This window comes from Diprion similis, chromosome 11, assembly GCF_021155765.1.
Source record: "Diprion similis isolate iyDipSimi1 chromosome 11, iyDipSimi1.1, whole genome shotgun sequence".
NCBI classification, from domain to species: Eukaryota; Metazoa; Arthropoda; class Insecta; order Hymenoptera; family Diprionidae; genus Diprion; species Diprion similis.
Genome location: NC_060115.1, coordinates 1,022,798 through 1,040,656, shown reverse-complemented (window position 1 = coordinate 1,040,656; position 17,859 = coordinate 1,022,798). Strand labels below are relative to the sequence as shown.

The 17,859-nt window shown below is 41.4% G+C and overlaps 2 protein-coding genes across 6 annotated transcripts in view; one reads left to right on the top strand and one right to left on the bottom strand.

The window, feature by feature from the left end:
• The window catches only part of LOC124412527 (glycine receptor subunit alpha-4), a 7,046-nt gene extending 6,057 nt beyond the window's left edge, over positions 1-989 (bottom strand). For both annotated transcript variants that reach the window (XM_046892471.1, XM_046892472.1), the window contains exon 1: positions 847-989. The gene's annotated coding sequence lies outside the window, so the exon portion shown is untranslated. The remainder of the gene's footprint in view (positions 1-846) is intronic.
• The window catches only part of LOC124412531 (elongation of very long chain fatty acids protein 4-like), a 20,632-nt gene extending 2,773 nt beyond the window's left edge, over positions 1-17,859 (top strand). The window contains exons 1-7 of one of the 4 annotated variants that reach the window (XM_046892481.1): positions 8,478-8,813; positions 15,606-15,687; positions 15,813-16,000; positions 16,089-16,169; positions 16,256-16,427; positions 16,784-17,061; positions 17,154-17,859. In XM_046892481.1, the coding sequence (XP_046748437.1) occupies positions 15,609-15,687; positions 15,813-16,000; positions 16,089-16,169; positions 16,256-16,427; positions 16,784-17,061; positions 17,154-17,318 (963 nt within the window). In that variant the 5' untranslated portion in view covers positions 8,478-8,813; positions 15,606-15,608 and the 3' untranslated portion in view covers positions 17,319-17,859. Of the gene's footprint in view, positions 1-8,477; positions 8,814-14,594; positions 14,615-14,653; positions 14,836-15,605; positions 15,688-15,812; positions 16,001-16,088; positions 16,170-16,255; positions 16,428-16,783; positions 17,062-17,153 lie in introns of those variants that run through there. The other 3 variants (XM_046892484.1, XM_046892482.1, XM_046892483.1) reach the window with 3 other exon arrangements.

Below are 17,859 nucleotides of genomic sequence, written 5' to 3'. Positions count from 1 at the left end.
GTGACAGGTTATTTAATCAGCAGAGAGCTGCCGCTTGTCGTAATTGACTGATATACGGTCTTCAGAATGGGAAAAAATAACAAAAATTGAACAATTGCCGGAATGATGAATCCAATTGTTAAATAAGGCGTTCAGATCCCGTCGTTCTCCTAAAACAATTTCCTGTAAAGACCCCAAGCGTTTGAAGAAGCGCTGGCGCAAATTCTCCGCACGCGTTTTCCAACTTTCAATTAATTAGTTGAGTAACGAAGTGGCAATCGAATTCGGAGACACTTAACATCTCGACTAAAATAAATATAATAAACTCCACATTCACGTGAAATTCGGAGCACACTGTGGTTCGGCTAATTATGCTATCTAGGGATCTCATTAGTCGGATCCTGGCTCGCCGAACGGCGAAAAGTCCTTCCTTGGAGCCTCGTAAACATCTCTCATTGCAGCCCTCACCCTCGACCTCTTCCACCGTCGGTTTACCCTCTTTTTTCCTCCCCCTCCCCCACCCCCCACTTTTCACGTATCCTTGTCTTTGGTGTCTCGCGTTACACACACTTATTAATCGGAATGAACGAACCTCGTTCGAAATATTGATATTTTCGTTGCGTGGTTTCAATCCTTTAATGTACAAGATTAGAAAACTTAGCACAGACATCGGTTTTAACTAGGCATTCGTAAAGTATCAACCAAGTTTGGTAATTTTGAAACCGCGGAACGCGGAACGGCGGCAAAAGGCTAAAATTTCGGTCCATCTGCTTAGTCCTTATGAAAACCCGTTCAGGTGACACTATTTTACACGTTTCTTGACGGAATTGATTTGGAAAAAAGCGGCAACGAGTATCTTTTACTTACCGCAAAGCTGGAGGCGAGGAGCGAAAGCCTTCAGTGATGCAGAGCGGACGCAAGACCGAAGAAACTTTCGTGACTGGTCTGGTCATTCCTGGAGTTTGATTCTGCGCCGTTTTGCCTCGCGACGCCGGCGTCGCGTCGTTGCCGTCGATCCCTTATACCTAAAGCACAAAAGCTGAGAACATTAACGTCAAAGATGACGTCGATACATCGGCCGAGGCGTAAACGCCACTTCAACAATTCCACGAGCAGCTTCAAAGCAAACATTGTGTAGTATAAGCTGTTGTACGCGATGCTTGGATACCGTTTATAAGTAAAATAGATCGATCGCGAATTAATCAAGGTTTTTGACTAATGCACGAAGTTGTCGACTTCTTTATTTCAGAAGTCACTTGTATTATCGGGCCAGCGGATCCGCACGACTGACACTAGTTTTTCAAAAGTGATATTTTCCAAACACAATACGAATCCTGTTGATTTTGAGCTGAAATTAATTCAGAATATATTCAAAAGGATGTAAGTGAAGAATTTTTTTTTTTAGAATAATCGCAGTTCGCAAAACAACGTTTATTAGAAAATTAGTAAAGAAGATTTTTCACCCTACAATTCGTAAAAACAATTAATATCACCTATGTGACGTGAAGTTTTGAGTACGAAAAAACTTCATTCCACGCAGATTCGCGTTGCACGTTTTGGAGCGGTCATGCCTGACTTGAAAACACGTGGCAAGGGAGACTTTCCACTGGATGCATAATTGAGGTAATTGAAGGGGCTTTCTCGCGATGTGTGGGGGCGATTGGAATTGATTAAGCAGTTTGCAAACGGGCGGAAAAAGCGGCACGCTTGCGAAAGCGACGGTCTCGTCACGTGTCCGTGGGCTTTTTTCAGTGAAACTCTTCATGCAACAATAATCATAATGATAACAGTAATAACAATAAGCTATTGTGACGATGGGAAAAAAAATAAAACATACGAACAACTAACCAAAGGATTTTCGTACGAACATCTCGAGCCATAGAAGAGTCAGAGAAACGTAGTAACAATACAGTTTTCACTCTAAAAATGAATCGCGGAATTCCGTAAACTTAAAAATACCAACTTCACGATTTTCTCAGTCAACGTGACGCCTCTTACCATCTCACGGTGTTCGTTCACCTCCCTAATCGCTCGAGTGGAACTGAGGTCGGTATGTTATCCTTAAGTGTTGCATACATACATATGTAGTTTATCGACCGCCGGATATCACCTGTTAACAAATAAAGTGCGTGATTCGATCACTTTACACACTAGTGAAATATTTTAAACATGCGATGGAAATCTCCATTTTGAAGAATTCTGTATCTCAATAATTTGGCCAGGAGAATCAGTACCAACTGACCATGAGTTTCCTATTGTTCCTTATTTACGTTGCATCCTTTTCTTCCCTTTGGAAGAAGACTATGCACGTGTAGATCCAATCATCTAAAATTTTCATTTGTGATTCTTGATTATTAATCAAGTTGGTATGACCCCGTGTTTGGATTCTTGCTTCAAATAATTCACTGGTCCGTTATTTACATTCCTTTGAAAATTGTATCATTTAATCACTATGTTGTTACAATGAGTATATTTTTGCTGTTTTGGAGTTAGTGATTTTACAGGAATAGAAATCTGTCACGAATTTTTAAATAGTGAACTTTGGACCAACGATTATTAAGAATTTTCATTCTCGTGCATGGACTGTTATATGTGTATATTATTTCCTAAACCGGGAATTAAAAATAATAAAAGATATACGCCGATCCCCGCCGCCAGTCCACACTTTCGCTGAAATGTAAAAGAAGGACAAGTCGGCGGTAAACGAGATGGGTAAAAATCAAGGTTATTCAAATACGGCATCCGGTGTTATGTTTACACACTAAGATACGGCGACGTAGGCACAGCAGGTTTCGTTGGAGAAAGTGCGTGGAAGAATTACTTGGAGGCTGTTTTTTCATCGGTAATTATAGATCCTCGTATCCACGCACTCGCACTATGACGACCTTGCTGCGGATCTAACGGTACCAATTAATATTTTAACTTTTGAAAGCAAGTTCCTTCTTCTCTGTCCGTATTCGGCTTAACGAAACGTTTGACCTAATAACAATTATGAGTATGTAGCCGCAGTTGAAATCCGCAGATCTCTCAGGTTTTGGATGTACCGAGGAATGAAATTTTATTCTCCAACTTTCGCTCTAACACTTTTGTATCCTAAATTTTGGAGATATGCGATATGGATAATTGGGACAAAAGTCGACCGAGGGGTCAATTAGTGTTTAGACAATATGTGGCGTTTAATTTGGCAACCTGCTCCTATTTCCAGTTGCGTAATAGAGGAGTATAGTCTATATGTTACGATACGGTATACTTCATCATTATTGTCTGTAAGCGAAATTTTAAACAGGTAAATAATCAAAACGCGTCATGTGAACTCACGGATACGGTAAAAGAATAACCAGAATTATTCGATTACTTTTTCCCAAATAATTGACTATTATCTCGATTATTTTTCCTCATAATCGGTTTCTATTTTTCACTCCGTTGAATGACGCGGTACAATATCAATTTAGGCGATTAAAGTTCAATTATTATCTTAGCCTTGATTACTATAACGATCTATTTGATATAACAAGTGAAAGGTAAATGAATATTTTCACCTTATATTAAAGAATATTTTGAATGGAATTATAAATTATCAAAAAACTTTTCCGCTATTAAGACTACATACTGAAAGTTAAGAAATTGCTTTGATGGTTCGATATCCACCGTTTCAAAAAAATACGAAATAATCGGTATTGATTAATTTTTACCGACTCAATCGACTCGTGTTCAATTATTTTGTTGGACCCAATTAATCGATGTATCAATTATTTTCAGCTTAGTGGCTAATGTGGTACCTTGACTTTGACCATGTATCGAAACTACAGCATTCCACTTTCATTTAGTTAATAACATCCGCAATCTTTCTTATACCCTCACATTAGAATCACATCAATTGATAATCGACGTTCTATTTTTCAACCTTATGCATAAAAATTATTTCAACATGCAGTTCTCTTATATGCAGATGAATTTTTCTCATTGGACGTAAAAGAAAGTCCGTTCGACGATACTGCGACGTAATCATTAATTTATTTGATGGAAAGTAAACGATCAAAAGATTGAATAAAAAAATTTATTGTCTATTGATCGCGTACGTGATTCAAAGCTATCACACGTTTCGCATGTTGAAAACGTATTCAGTGGAACGTGACTTCCCAATAACGAATTTGTAGAAATTGAGAGTTCATATCTCTCGACATTTTGCATATTTGTGCCATTTTTTTTGGTCGTCAGTAAAAAAAACTGCTTGTTTTTGCTTCGTTCGTCTGTAATAATTCAGCGTATTTCGTAGGCAATACTCCGGGCAATAGTGTACATGTAATAATCGAACCCAGTGAACTTTCGAGGTATTGCATTGAGTACGGTACACGAGAACCGTCTTAAGAGACACCTAAGCAATTTTCGAGCGTCCAAGCACGTGCGTTTCATGTCCAAAGCCTTCTTTCTACATATAACGCTTCAGCTTTTTCACTCACAAAATTCTGGGTCAAGTTGAAAATTAATGCAAAAGAAATTTCTCGCCAGTGGATGTAACAACTGCACAAGCTTACGAGTACAGAAACGCGATATTAATTGAAACGACAACAGCTGCGCATTGCGGAATATTATAACTCCTGCGTTAATCCCGATGAGCTTATGAGGATGCAATTTATCCTCTAATTGTATGAGCCTCTTAATCTTAACTTGACAAGATTCACGGAGTATAAATAATCTCCGTTTTGTCACCGTGTAACGAACCTGACACGCGATAGGCGATGAAAACTGTCCGTTCGAATATAAGGCTTCTCATCGTGGTCCTTCTTAGAGGTAAGAGTTAAAACAGAAAAAATGAACTACTTTTATTTATTATAGAAGTACAATAAAATTACAGACAATATTACCTTTCGATTTCACGTTTGGTTTTGTTTCGTCCCTCGGCTTTGGTCCACCATAGAAAGTTCATTGGCTATTCGAGAGCGCCAGAGGACCGGCTACTTTCCGCCTCTCAAAATCATCCAGCATAACAATCTGCTATTCGACGAGGGCCCAATGCTTATGGTGCCCAATGCGTTGGTCACTTCTGAAAAATGGTAATCTAGACTGTAGATTTCCCGCTCAGAAATGTTTCATGTTTCGTAAAAAAACGCGAGTATTCCGAATCCGGCAGTCCATCGATCATCATTAATCGAGGAAAACTTCTCGCGAGCTTGTAACCCGGGATTCCTCGTTGTCTTAGAGTACCGAAGTAGTGGAAGAACGGATGGCGAGGCATTCGTCAAGTGTGAAACCGTGTCACCTGAAAAACGGAAGCTCGCAACTACTCGGATGCGATACAATACGATGCACCGCGTGGTGTGAATGAGGAATACCAATGACAGCTTCTTTCACACGATGATTCTGCAACATTAGCATTCCCTCGTCGGGTCCGAGTACCAGTCGGAGAATTCGCAGTACAGGTTCTCCTCTGCTACTTAAATTTACGACGAGTTGGGTAATCTCGAAAATATCTTCATGGGCTGTTTACTGCAGCTCGCAGTGCAGTTGCTGCACTTAATGCAACTAGCGAACGCCGGAGATTATTCGATCTCAACGGTCCAAAGTAAGTGCGGCTTTTTCCTGGGATTTTCAAATTGTTCCAACTTTCACGCCGGTATATATGCAGTAACAACGTATCTGCAGCTCCGTGCAATTCTGTTGGAATTACGATGATACAGTTTCAACTTTGGTCTTTGGTCAACGCGAGGCTTTGCACTGCAAATCTTATAAAAGTCTCGTGGAAATTTCGATTCCAAGTTCTGCCAGCACCGATTGTGTCTGATTGTGAACCGAAACGACATCCATTCCTCCACAGCGCAACGAGCGTGTTTTTGTTAGTCTGAAAATCGGACATGTGTCACTCGGTGTTTCTCCAGTTGAGGCTCATTATCGCCGTCTGCACGGTGTGAGCGATGACTTCGGGATTTCTACTGCTAGTTCCTGCACAATTGTCTCGGTTTACACGAGGAGCCTTGGAGGCTCAGGGAGGAAGGAGCTGTTGAATGTGGACCGTGGTAACCAGTCGGATGCTGAGGAGGAGAAAGAGGAGGAGGAGGAGCAGGAGGAATAACGAACGGCTCAGGAATTACAGAGCCAAAGGCGCGATGTTCCATTAAGCATCTTTGAAACCACGGCCAGTAGCGGGTACATGCTGTACGGGACTTTTACATCACTTGGTTCTAAAACCCGTAGCCTCAATCCCCGACCTCGATGAATTTTTCCGTCGCCTAACCATCGGCCAATTCATGGCAAAGAAACATCGCAGATCGCTGAATGTTTACAGTCGGAAACACGCGTAGAGGGAAAAATAGAGGAAGAGAGATGTATGTCTCTGAATGATTTTCTTTCTCTCACTCCCTGATCGCGATCAATTTCTCTTAGAAATTTCACGCAATGACTCGCGTGCGTTTTCAGAGCAATCACGAGTTTCATTGATTCAATTTTCTTGGCAACTGCCAATTATACACGCTTTGTAACGTCGCGTTCCGGCTAGTTATGCTTCCTGCAGTGATCCTTTCAATTTTCAAAAGCATGCATTCTGCGTTCAACGAGAAAGCATCATCTCCAATGTAGACTAGATCGTTTATTATTGCATTTACATACTCATAATACGCGTTTTCTCGCTACATCAGATCTCGCCGTTACAGCCGCGTGAGGCGGAATGGGAAGTTTGATTGGCCGTGAAAGTGGTTGACCCCGACCTACCGCGTCAGAGAATCAAAAGACTTTTAATGACACTGCATCTGCCGAGCCTGTAAGAGCACATTTCTCTTTTTATCCCTCCCAAATTTTTTGATTTTGATCCTGCACTGATCAAAGATGGCCCGAATTTTTTTAATCGATCGTGACAGCTGCTTATAGCCCGATGGTTGTACTCGCGTTCGCGATACTGGATCACTTGTCTCGATAGGTGAAGGTACCTATTTGACCCAGAAATCGGATAACTCTTACATTCTTATGGGAACAGAAAGATTCCTTCAGTACGTAATTAACACAGTTATCTGAAAATCGGTCAATTGCCCTGATACTCGGTGAAAGAAGCTCAGAGCAGGACTCGGTTCAGAACATCTCCGTAAATCGTCAATGATCTAAGTACAAAGTCTTTCGTGTCGAGAATTCTCGATGCATGTTACCAGCTGTAGTGAAATTTCCTTGAGTTTAATACTTTGTGGCTAATAACGTATCTACTGCGTGTAGGTATATATACCTGTAATATCTATGCATAAACATATGCCTACATTTATCTGTAATTACAAACCCACTGGCGAATCGACTCGGACTTTCAATGCCTTTGCGAATATAATTAGAAATTGTTATCGTGCATAGATGCGCAGACAGGCGTAATGCTGGCGCACGTAAAGCTTGTGGTATCACGAGGAAAGAAATTATGTGTGAGTGAAAATTGTTCGGTACATGTTACACATTTATATAAGGCTCTGGAACCAATGCCAATTTACATTTCGAATTAATTTACTGCTCAAATATGTGCGTGGGACTTCAATTTGCATTTTCGACCAACGGACGGAGTAACTGAAAACCATTTCAACGCTGAACAAGGTACTTCATTGTCAGACAAGTTTTTGCGACACGATGGATTATATGCGAGCCATCTGACACGAATCAATTGCTATTGCAGTTCTTTTTACTCTGATAACAAAGATTATTTACCAAGATAGATTAATTGATTATGTCGGCCGAATTTTTTCTTTTTTTCTTTCTTTATTATCCGTGCGATTTATAGTTATATACTTGCATGTGAGAACTATACTGCTGATGCTGAACCAACTTTCTCGTAAACGGTCTGGGTATAAATATCAGCGAAAAATCACGAAGTGTATAAAATCACGATGATTAATTAACTCTAGTCTCAGGAATAGAAAATATTCATATTTTGCACATTTATTGCACAATTCGTTGTAGCCTCGATATATTGCTCCATTTACACTGAATATAAGTCTAATCATTTAAATACATAAGGAGAAAGTGCAGATGTTAGAATTGAGCTTTTTTACCCTCCATTTATGTAGGAAAAATGAAACAAAACATTGAACCAAGAAGATACGGCTGCTTGTATTTTTCGGAAGAATTTATTGTTTTTAATTTTTTCTCCCCCAATTCTCACCCTTCACGTTCGCTAGTTCTTATCGAGAAAAAAAGCAGAAAGAAACAAAGGATCCGATGAATACGGTCTGAGACGTGAAACGAGTCTTACAACTTTTACCTTCGGAGCGATCAGTTGGTCTCGAATGAAGATATCGAGGTGGCTATTTGCGGAGAGAGAGGAGAGATACAGTGCACTGCTTTCCGTATAAAATTGTTGCGAGGAAATGGGGATAGATTAAAAATAAAAAGAATTTGTATCGCGTTTCGATCGTCGGTGATGCTGCCGGTGTTTCTTTCCAACCAGTAAGCGGATGTATCAACTGACTCTTGGCGGTTTCGACGCAGAGTGGCGCTCGACTCTAGCAAGGGTGAACACGGAGTGGCGAGGGGCTGTATTGATTTCAGTGATGGCTACCGCCGTTCGCTAACACACCCTCCTGTGCCTGATACTGCGGAACGATCGGCTCTGCGTGGTATTTAATAGTGAAATAAAACGGAATCAAGCCGATGAGAAAAGTACAAAAGTTACTACTAATCAAAATATGGAAGTGAAATAACGAAGACCTGCCGTCTGGGAACAAATCGCACACCTACACCTGGCCATTACTTAAAACTCGCCGATTATCATACTGGGGGTCCATTAGTCCCAGCCGGCGAAGAACCGGATCTCCTGGTTCTCCTTCCGATTCATTTTCCACGCACACACGGCAACCGGATACTCCGATCAAGAGGTTAGTGAATTAGCATTGTGATTGTTGTACAATTTTTCGGAAACCATACCGCATTCCTGGCGTTTTGCGTGAAAGCGGATTAATCAGTTCCTTCAGTTTTACCCGCCGTACGACATGACCTAAAGACACCGTTGAGTCAGTCAAGTCAAGTCATGTTGCATGCTGAAATTACTCGTAACATTTTAGTTAGTTATTTATTGAGCGCTATAGTTATAGCTAATTATCACTATTATGCGTATCATGCAAGGAATCTTTACAACCACTTTCTCTTCTCCAGGTGATAATCATTCACTTTATATGCCCAAAATTTTACTCTCTTCAATCGGCATACGTTTTATTCATTCTATATTATAAATGCAGCATCGCTCGTTGTAACACTTTACACTAAAGCGTGGTGCACTGTGCGTCCGAGGATTTTTAGATAATTACGAAAAAAATATCAGATATGTGATTGAATTGAAAAAATTCGAAATTCGCTCCGTGTTGGCGTCAAGCCAAAATCAATTCTCCTACGAGATTCATCCTACGCGTCGAAATCCGTACCGAGAAAAGTTGCGGAACGAGTTTCGACCTCGCCGAGAGCGAAGCAAACCGGAAAGCAAACCGTTGCATCGGTGAAATGCAGGATTGCTGCCGACTGGGTGCAGAGGGTGAAGCTGCATCCGCGGAAGAAGCCGGGTTTCTCGGTGTTTGCGGACCGCGGTGGCGGAATCGAGAAAACCACCTGACTTTCACCGTTCCTTATCTCGCGGTTTTTTTGCCTGTTTAGAATTTGTGAAAAGGGGGCAAACGAGAGCGAGAAAATTAAGAGCAAAGAAAAAAATTCCATACATGGAAAAATAAAAATTTGGGGGAGGGGGAAATAATTATAGAAACGAGAGCGGCGCGGTCGGCGCGTGACGGTCGCGTCCATTTCAATTAACATATCATCACAATTCCATTGTATTCGTAAATCGTAGCTGCAGGTAGTATTCAAGTTAATTGCCGTCCTTTCACACTTTTCTAAATCACTGTGATACAATATATTTCTATACTCTGGGGGTGGTGGTTACACATCGTTTGACAGCACGTAGGTACTGACCGCGAAATTTCCAACTTATACACAACCATCGGGAAATTTCACGTTGCGTTGTAAAAATTTCTCCTTGAGCAATAATTGTTGTTCGCGACTAATTGGCTCCGTCGTTCGAACGCACAATGTTCGTCGAGGAATTCTAATATCGTTTCGATACATCTTCGAGTAACTTAATACCGATTTGTCACTTTCCAACTTATTAGGCAACGTGTTATAACGCATAAATATGTATTCGGGCTCGTTTCCCAGGGTAATTACAATTCTGTTTACACATAATTATCCGGCACGCGATCAAAACTCGAGAAACGCATCGAGATATCTTCCAATTGAAAATACCGACAGATCCAACGTAACGTTCATACGCTTCAAACGGCTTAATCAAGATAAGAAATGTGCATGGGCAGAAACTTATCGATGGTCAATCGGCTCCACGATCGGTATTCCCGTGTACAATACGCGATTAGATACGCGTATTCATTCCAGCGGCTCTGCTCCAGCTTGTAGGCTCGTAAGAAACCGGTAATCCAACATGCAGTGCAGCGGTAAATGCGATCCGGTTCTGTTGGTCGGAAAGAAAAGTAAAAGGAAAAAATAAAAAAATTACGATACGGTACGGAGACGGCGCAGTGCAGCATCGCGGCTACTCGATCCTGTGGAGAAACGCGCGGCGGTCCAATTAGCAGCCTAGCTTAACTTGAATTATATATTCCATGCTGAATAAATAGATAACCGCGTTGCCATCGAGATCATTACGAGGCGATTCGCGCACCTCTGCAATCGATTCCGAAGATCTGAATTCATCGTTCAAGCGGGAATTTTAGAATTCTTCAAACGTCTTTTCTGCAACGTGCGAAGCTCTGAAGTACCTGTTGAACACAGCTTCTCGAACCTGACGTGTATGCTTACTGCAAATATCGGCGTGCATTGAACATATTTCAAGAGGCCTGTTTGCAGACATCTTTAAAGCTTTTTTCACGCCTCACTCACTCCCATGCAAGAGCCATTGACTGTATTATGCTATCGTATTCCTGATTGAAAATGTGATATGTGCAGTGAAAATTATTTCCCTTATCGCGAAAGTTAACTCGAGAAAGAAGTTCATTCCAGTCGAAGGTAATATAGGTCTACGGATAATGTAAGGCGGGCAATGCCACCGAGTCGAACGCACGTTTCCCTCTCTTTTTTCCTTCCGATTTACTCCTCCTTTCTAGATCCGTAAAGGACACGTTGTGTTTTGCAAGGCTCTCTCTTGAGTCTCTTGCGATCAGAATATCATGTGTAACACTTTTTTTTATTTAAGACATTAATTGACGATGGTTAAGAAAGCGGCGAGCATCCAACTTTTCTTTCCTTTTGTTTTTCCTCAATTCTAATAGTCCGAGTAACGCAAACTTGGTTAATTGTCCGGCGGTTACTTTCGATTTGTGTAGGTATGTACATAAAACAGGTTCGATTTCGTTTATGTCTTTCTCATCCGCACCTGGCACTGGGATTTTTCTTTGTTTTTTACGTATTTACCGTAGGTATAGTTAAGCACCAGCGAAATCTCCTGGCTTATTATCTTTTTTCTAATGGCGGAAAAAAGCGAAACGTGAAAGTGCGAGTTCGTGTGAGAGGAGGTACCTACTTGGGCGAGTGTGTGCCTCGTGCCGTTCAGATGCGCGCCCATGTTAAAGCGTGCTTGAATCATGTGTTGTACAATTCTTGACCCACCTTTTCCCCAGTACGCATACAAAAAGAAGCAATATCCGTAGAATTTCAAATATTTAATTCACACAAATGTTACACATCCCCACATTATCTTTGGTTAACCTATTGGACTAGCATACTTGTGCTCATGTAATACTTCCGCGTCTATAATATGTAGATAAGACCAGCGTTTTTACAGAAAAAACTGCAGGCGTGAAGTCTTGTGTTAGACGAAGAAGAAGAAGAGCGTGTCTCGTTTTTCATAATAATAATTTATCGATAAAACGGTAAATATAGGATGAAGAACAAGGCGCGCCGTGATAAATCACTGAAATTAAAACTGGATCGTTAGATCGTCACGTTTACTTTTTCCAATCACTTTTAACGCTTGACGGATCGAAGAATCTGTATTCATTCCCGTTCACCGCAGTCGAAGGTGAAAATTTTTCCGCTTCTCGCCCACTACGAGAAGTATTATCACTCAACTACGTGATTCCATGGACGTTGCTTTCAACATTATTTGCGTGTGTGTGTACGCACTGTGCGTTGAGTTTACCATGCCAGGCTTAATTGTTATTCGCATTTTTAAGATTCAGACGCTAATATGCATATTATCTGATTAGTAGACGATTTCTGCTGGAAAAAAACCTTCGTTATAGGATATGATTTTCAGTCAACGATCTCCAAATCCATATTCCCTCAGGATACACGTGAAACAAGTAGCAACGCAAATTATGCTGCTTTAAGTAATTTCAAATCGATAGTATGACATTTACAGCTAGATGTAGTTGTCTATTTTTTCAGTGCCAATACAATATGTGTCAAACGTGCGTGAAGCTTGCACACTAGCAAAAGTTTAACTGAATGATTTATCGTCATCGCAGCCTTGGACACAGCACAATTGTCACAGTTAATATGCGACACCGTATGTTCTTTTCTGTGAATGCAGTTGAAACTGCTGGATAACAATATTGCTATCGGACAGTGCATTACGAATTGTCGAGAAACCAGTAAACTGCAATAAAATTATTTTATCTCTCGATGAGTTGGCATTTTTATTTACTTAATACGAATCTGTTGCAGCAGCTTGTACAATTTACCTCGAGATAAAAGAGATGTAAAAACTAAATTCGTATGATTAAATTTTTGGTTTAAGATAAAAAAAACGAGAACACATAAGAATGTGATAATTTAGACCGGCTTTCATATAAGGTCCATCGAATCTTTGTCGAGATTGCAATTAATGTCGTAGCATAGTATGAGGCATGAACATGGACATAGTGTACCACCTTTCAAGCTGTTGTAAATAATGATCTTTGAACGGTTTCATTTCAACGTAGAGATACGTTTCATGCTTCACATGTCAGGTGCACAAAGAGAAGACCAATTCGTGGGATTAACATGAGTGTGAAACATTTTTACGGTTTCCAGGGAAACCTGGCGCGTTTGAAAAGTGGAGACGTAATATATAACTATGTAGGAAGATCGTCGGAAAATCCAACGGCTGAAGATTTTTCACAAGTTGGTTTAACACACATCGAAACGACGAGTAAATTTGCTTGAAGAAGATCTTAATCATCCGTGGATATTATGACAATATTATCCCATCGACGTCGTTGGTACTTCTCCTTCCTGGTACAAAAATTAATTCCTATTTGAAAACTGAGCAAAGTTTCAACATTCGCATATTCTGTCATCTTGCATATGACGTGAATTTCTTGGAACAATTTCAGCACGCTGAAAATAGAATATTTAGTGCCCGACCAATGTATAAATTGGAACTGTAAACTTTTTGGATCAATATTAATCGTCATCAGTAATGACGAAGGAAATATAAGAGACTCTGTTCTCAACGGACTTGCTGTGCATGCGGTGAAGAAATTTCACTTGCTTCACACCCGGAAGAGAGTACAAAGCCCCCTGGCGATCTACAGTCTCTCATTGATGTAGCGTATCGCAGGTGTGCCGGCGGGATAGCCACCATCAATCGATGGTCAGCTCGAAGTTTCTCTTCGGCGCTCAAATTTTCCATTCTTAAAGATATTGACCAAACATTTGTTAAAGTTTACGAATTATTCATCCATTCGCTTTGCCTTGCCTTTATCAATTTTTTCAACTACTCTCTGCGATCATGTTGACGGAAATTTCCGTTGCTTTCTAGTCCGATTGATCAGTGCACGGGTCTTTTGGCTCTGCAAAGTCGAGGTAATGGACGAGCTACGGATAATAGGACGAGGTCCTCGAGTGCGCTTTCCCCAGCCAGTGTCTTCCCGGAGAGCACAGGCGACCTTTAGTCGAGACCTTTTTGGCGAGAGAATCTCTGTCTGAATGCATTGAATGCTGCATGCCTTACCCAGTAACCCAGCTTCGTCCTGTTCCATCGTAGGCGGTTCAATCCCATCAGAAACCGCGTGCTCAGCTCGTAAATAGTTGCGGTGACTACCCGGGGCACGAGAGGTTCGAATAATACACTCGAGCCTGATACCGATCTCCCGATGGTGTTGTACATCGTGCAGACTCACATTCAGCCGCTGGTCCATCGGCGGATTGGATGAGCTTAGAAATCTCGTAACTGCGGTTTCGGAATTTCCAAATCGAGTCATCGGGGTAATTCTTACAATACTTGGCCGACCTTGGAAGTTTCCTTAGCGTTTGTGTGAGACAGTGTGATCATTGGGATCAGGTTTACAGATAGAATCAACAAGGTGAGAAGAACCGAGTTGGTCGCTGAAAAAAACGTCGATTTATTGCTGATCAAAAGTTGAAGAGAATTTGAATTAATTCATACGAAGCCGGTACTTGCAACCGCGACCACGAGATCCATGTTGGCATTGAACAGTGGGACAGACCGTGTAGTGTATTCCCCGTGACAGTAACCTAGTCCTTGGCGTGGGGACCGGGCTGTGTGGAGGACGATGGTGGATGGTAGGGGAAATCGGTTGCAGCCTTCCTCAGCCCCCGCTCGTGGGAGACGGGGACTAATACTTACCGATTTCAGCAAGTCCCGTCTCCGCTAGTCCATCCCCACAGCATTTCTGTTGGTTTTGACCCCGTTAAACCACACCTCTCCCCTCGTGTCGGGCCAAAGTTATAAAGCAGACCGAAGAGACGTTGAGATTCGCTGCCACATTGGTGCTCGACGTTCGCGTTGTCGTTACAGATTGTCATGAGCCAGCTTTGACGTGCCACAGTAGTTTTGTGTTCCACTTTTAATACTAGATTCGGAATACTAGGACCTGGTGCGAACAGTCACACGCGGTAAGAATTCGTCAAAAATATTCACATTTATTCACAAGTTTCATTTACTCAATTGCTGCAGTTCAACTCGTTTGTACCTCGCGTTGTGTAGAAAGTTGTCGCTGAGGACGGTTTTTTCCATCAAGTGATACGTTCTGCTTTTTTTGCTTCTTCTGATCTTAGGGACTCTCACTTATATTTTATTGTCATTCCAATAACAGAAGTTCGGCTGCTTCATTATCTTCTCTTTCAGTAATCACTCTTTCTCTTTCTTTCTTTTTATCTGAATCTTTGTGAACTTGCCTTAGTAGACTGAATCCTAGGTATATCAATTTTCAAATAGTCGTTAAGTATCGTGAATGCACTTATGCGAGATTTTATTGAATGAACACGACATCTGATACACCTGGAATGATACCTTGCCGTCAGTCAGACAAGAAATTGTATCGCATGGGGAGTTTCTTTGAATAGGAATCAAACGTTGCCTGCAGTTTTGTGAGACTCAGGATTTATTTGTGGTTACTCACTTTGTTTCGTTGTCGCATTCATATACCTACTTACCAAAATCCCAAGGTATATATGGTATATATATACATAGTAAATCACCTCAACATTTTTTTGAAATTCTTTGTAGAGCAACATGCAATTATCACTTTCTCCGTGCGCTGTAATTATCTGCATACCGAGATTCACGTAGAAGTAAAAGTGCATAATCAGAACGAGCATGTCGCTGCTCTGTAGGCAATTTCAGTTTCGATTTTTAATTTTTCTTCTTTCTTGATCTGTTTCAGGCAATGGCAGGCCTGCTAAACTCGACAACGAATTTATTTCACGACGCTTATGACTACTATCTGTGGACGCTTTCGCTGGCAGGTAAGATGATAAGAAATCTTTTGATGATAAAATATTCCTGTTCATCATCGGCGATCCAATGTAACGAATCAATCAGCAAATCAATGATCGGTGCATAATATCGATTAAAATTTTTCTTAACGAAGATGACAGAACGCGAGGATGGATGCTGGTCGATTCGCCAGCGCCGACGCTGCTCTACACCGTGTTGTACCTTGGAATAGTTTGGGCTGGACCAAAGATCATGCGGAGCAGACGAGCCTTCAAGCTCACCTGGGCCCTCGTTCCCTACAACTTGGCGATGGCCTGCCTCAACGCTTACATCGCCATAGAAGTGTGTAACGAGAACCAAAACCCTCTTTAATTCAGTTAATACTTGCAACAGCGTCTTTAATCAACGTCGTTTTATTTTTCTGTCGTAGTTATTCGTGGCCTCGACCAGGTTACGGTATAGTTACGTGTGCCAGCCGATCAGACACATCACTAGGCCAGATGAAATTCAGGTAAGAACAAGTTTCATTATGAAGAGACAAATTTTTTCAAGGATCAATGCAATTCTTATTATAAAATCTTAAATGTGTGAATACAGATTGCGAACGCGGTTTGGTGGTACTACTTCAGCAAGCTACTCGAGTTCTGCGATACGTTCTTCTTCATTCTTAGAAAGAAGGATAATCAGCTCAGCTTTCTTCACGTTTATCATCATTCCACCATGTTCTCCTTGTGGTGGATTGGGATCAAGTGGGTGCCGAGTGGGTCCAGTAAGTACATCTCCATTTCCAACCGCACGCCGCGGGTGAGACTAAAGTTGACGGATTAACGAACGGGACTTGCTTTCACCGTTTTCTATTTACATCTGTCACCAAACAAATCATCGTATTTAAAATTCCAGTGGGTCACTGCATAGTTCGTCTAATTTCTAGCTAGCCGAATACTGACTGAGTTCTTAATTGTCTTTTTATTTTTCTCTCTTCTACCGACATCAAGGATGATTAGGATATTCAAACAGACTGTGGCATGCCCAGTTTTTTTTTTTTTTTTTTTTGAACCAATCATAATACTCTAATGAAATCGAAATAACTTGGTGTAATCATAAGTACCGTCATGGTTTCTTCAGCATTCCTTCCGGCAATGGTGAACAGCTTCATTCACGTCCTGATGTATTCCTATTACGGACTTGCCGCTCTCGGTCCGTCGATAGCGAAATTTTTGTGGTGGAAGAAGTACCTCACGATCCTGCAATTGATCCAGTTCACGGCAGCCCTGGTCCTTGGTATAAATGGGATTCGTTCAGGGTGCGATTTCCCGCTGTGGATGCAGTACGCTTTGGTGTTGTACATGGTCTCGTTCATAGTGCTCTTTGGAAACTTCTACGCGAAGGCCTACATAGCCAAGGTGAATACGTTAACGAATATAATGACGAGTCGTTACATGAACTTAACGTTGCATGACCAATAAATTTACCCTTTCACAATTGTCTTCCTCAGGGCAAACGAGCCTATGCTGCTAAGATGGCGGCCAACGGTAAAGCGGTGCAGGAAAAATTAGCCGTGGAAACTTCGACGTCTGCGGAGAGCATAGCAAACGGTAAATTACAGAGGAACGGGTACAAGAACGGTTACGCAAATGGAACGACGAAAAAACTACAGTGAGTGGAAGGCAGGGCACGCTGTAACTACAAAGCCTCTTAATCCATTGACGTGAACAGCCCGATACAGAAACGAAATAGCGAAAATCAGCAGAACACAGCAACTACTCGGTTCTGAACCAGGAAATTTTCTGGTTGGTGCAGGGGGATGGACTGTTCATGCAAAGTGGAGAACGAGGCACTTTAGTTTAAGGACGATAAGGTTTAGCTGCGGTTTACCACGAAGATGGCCATTGGCTTCCGGCGTGATTTTTCACAAGCCGAAAAACGTGGCCATCTTTTAGTTAGTATTTGTACAGAAACTATGAAACCTCTTTTTATATATTATGACATACCTACTTTAACATGCAACCTCTGCAGCATGGCTGTGAAACGGTCGCAATTAGCAAATAGTTATATATTATTTGGACGATAGAAAGGTTTTCGCTGAAGTGCGGGACGACAAGGAACAAATTCCTTCAACAAGCCAACATCCGTTTCCCTTGACCTGGATGACTCTCATGCAGAAAAACAGACACGAATAGGTCCACAGAGGGATTCTCTTT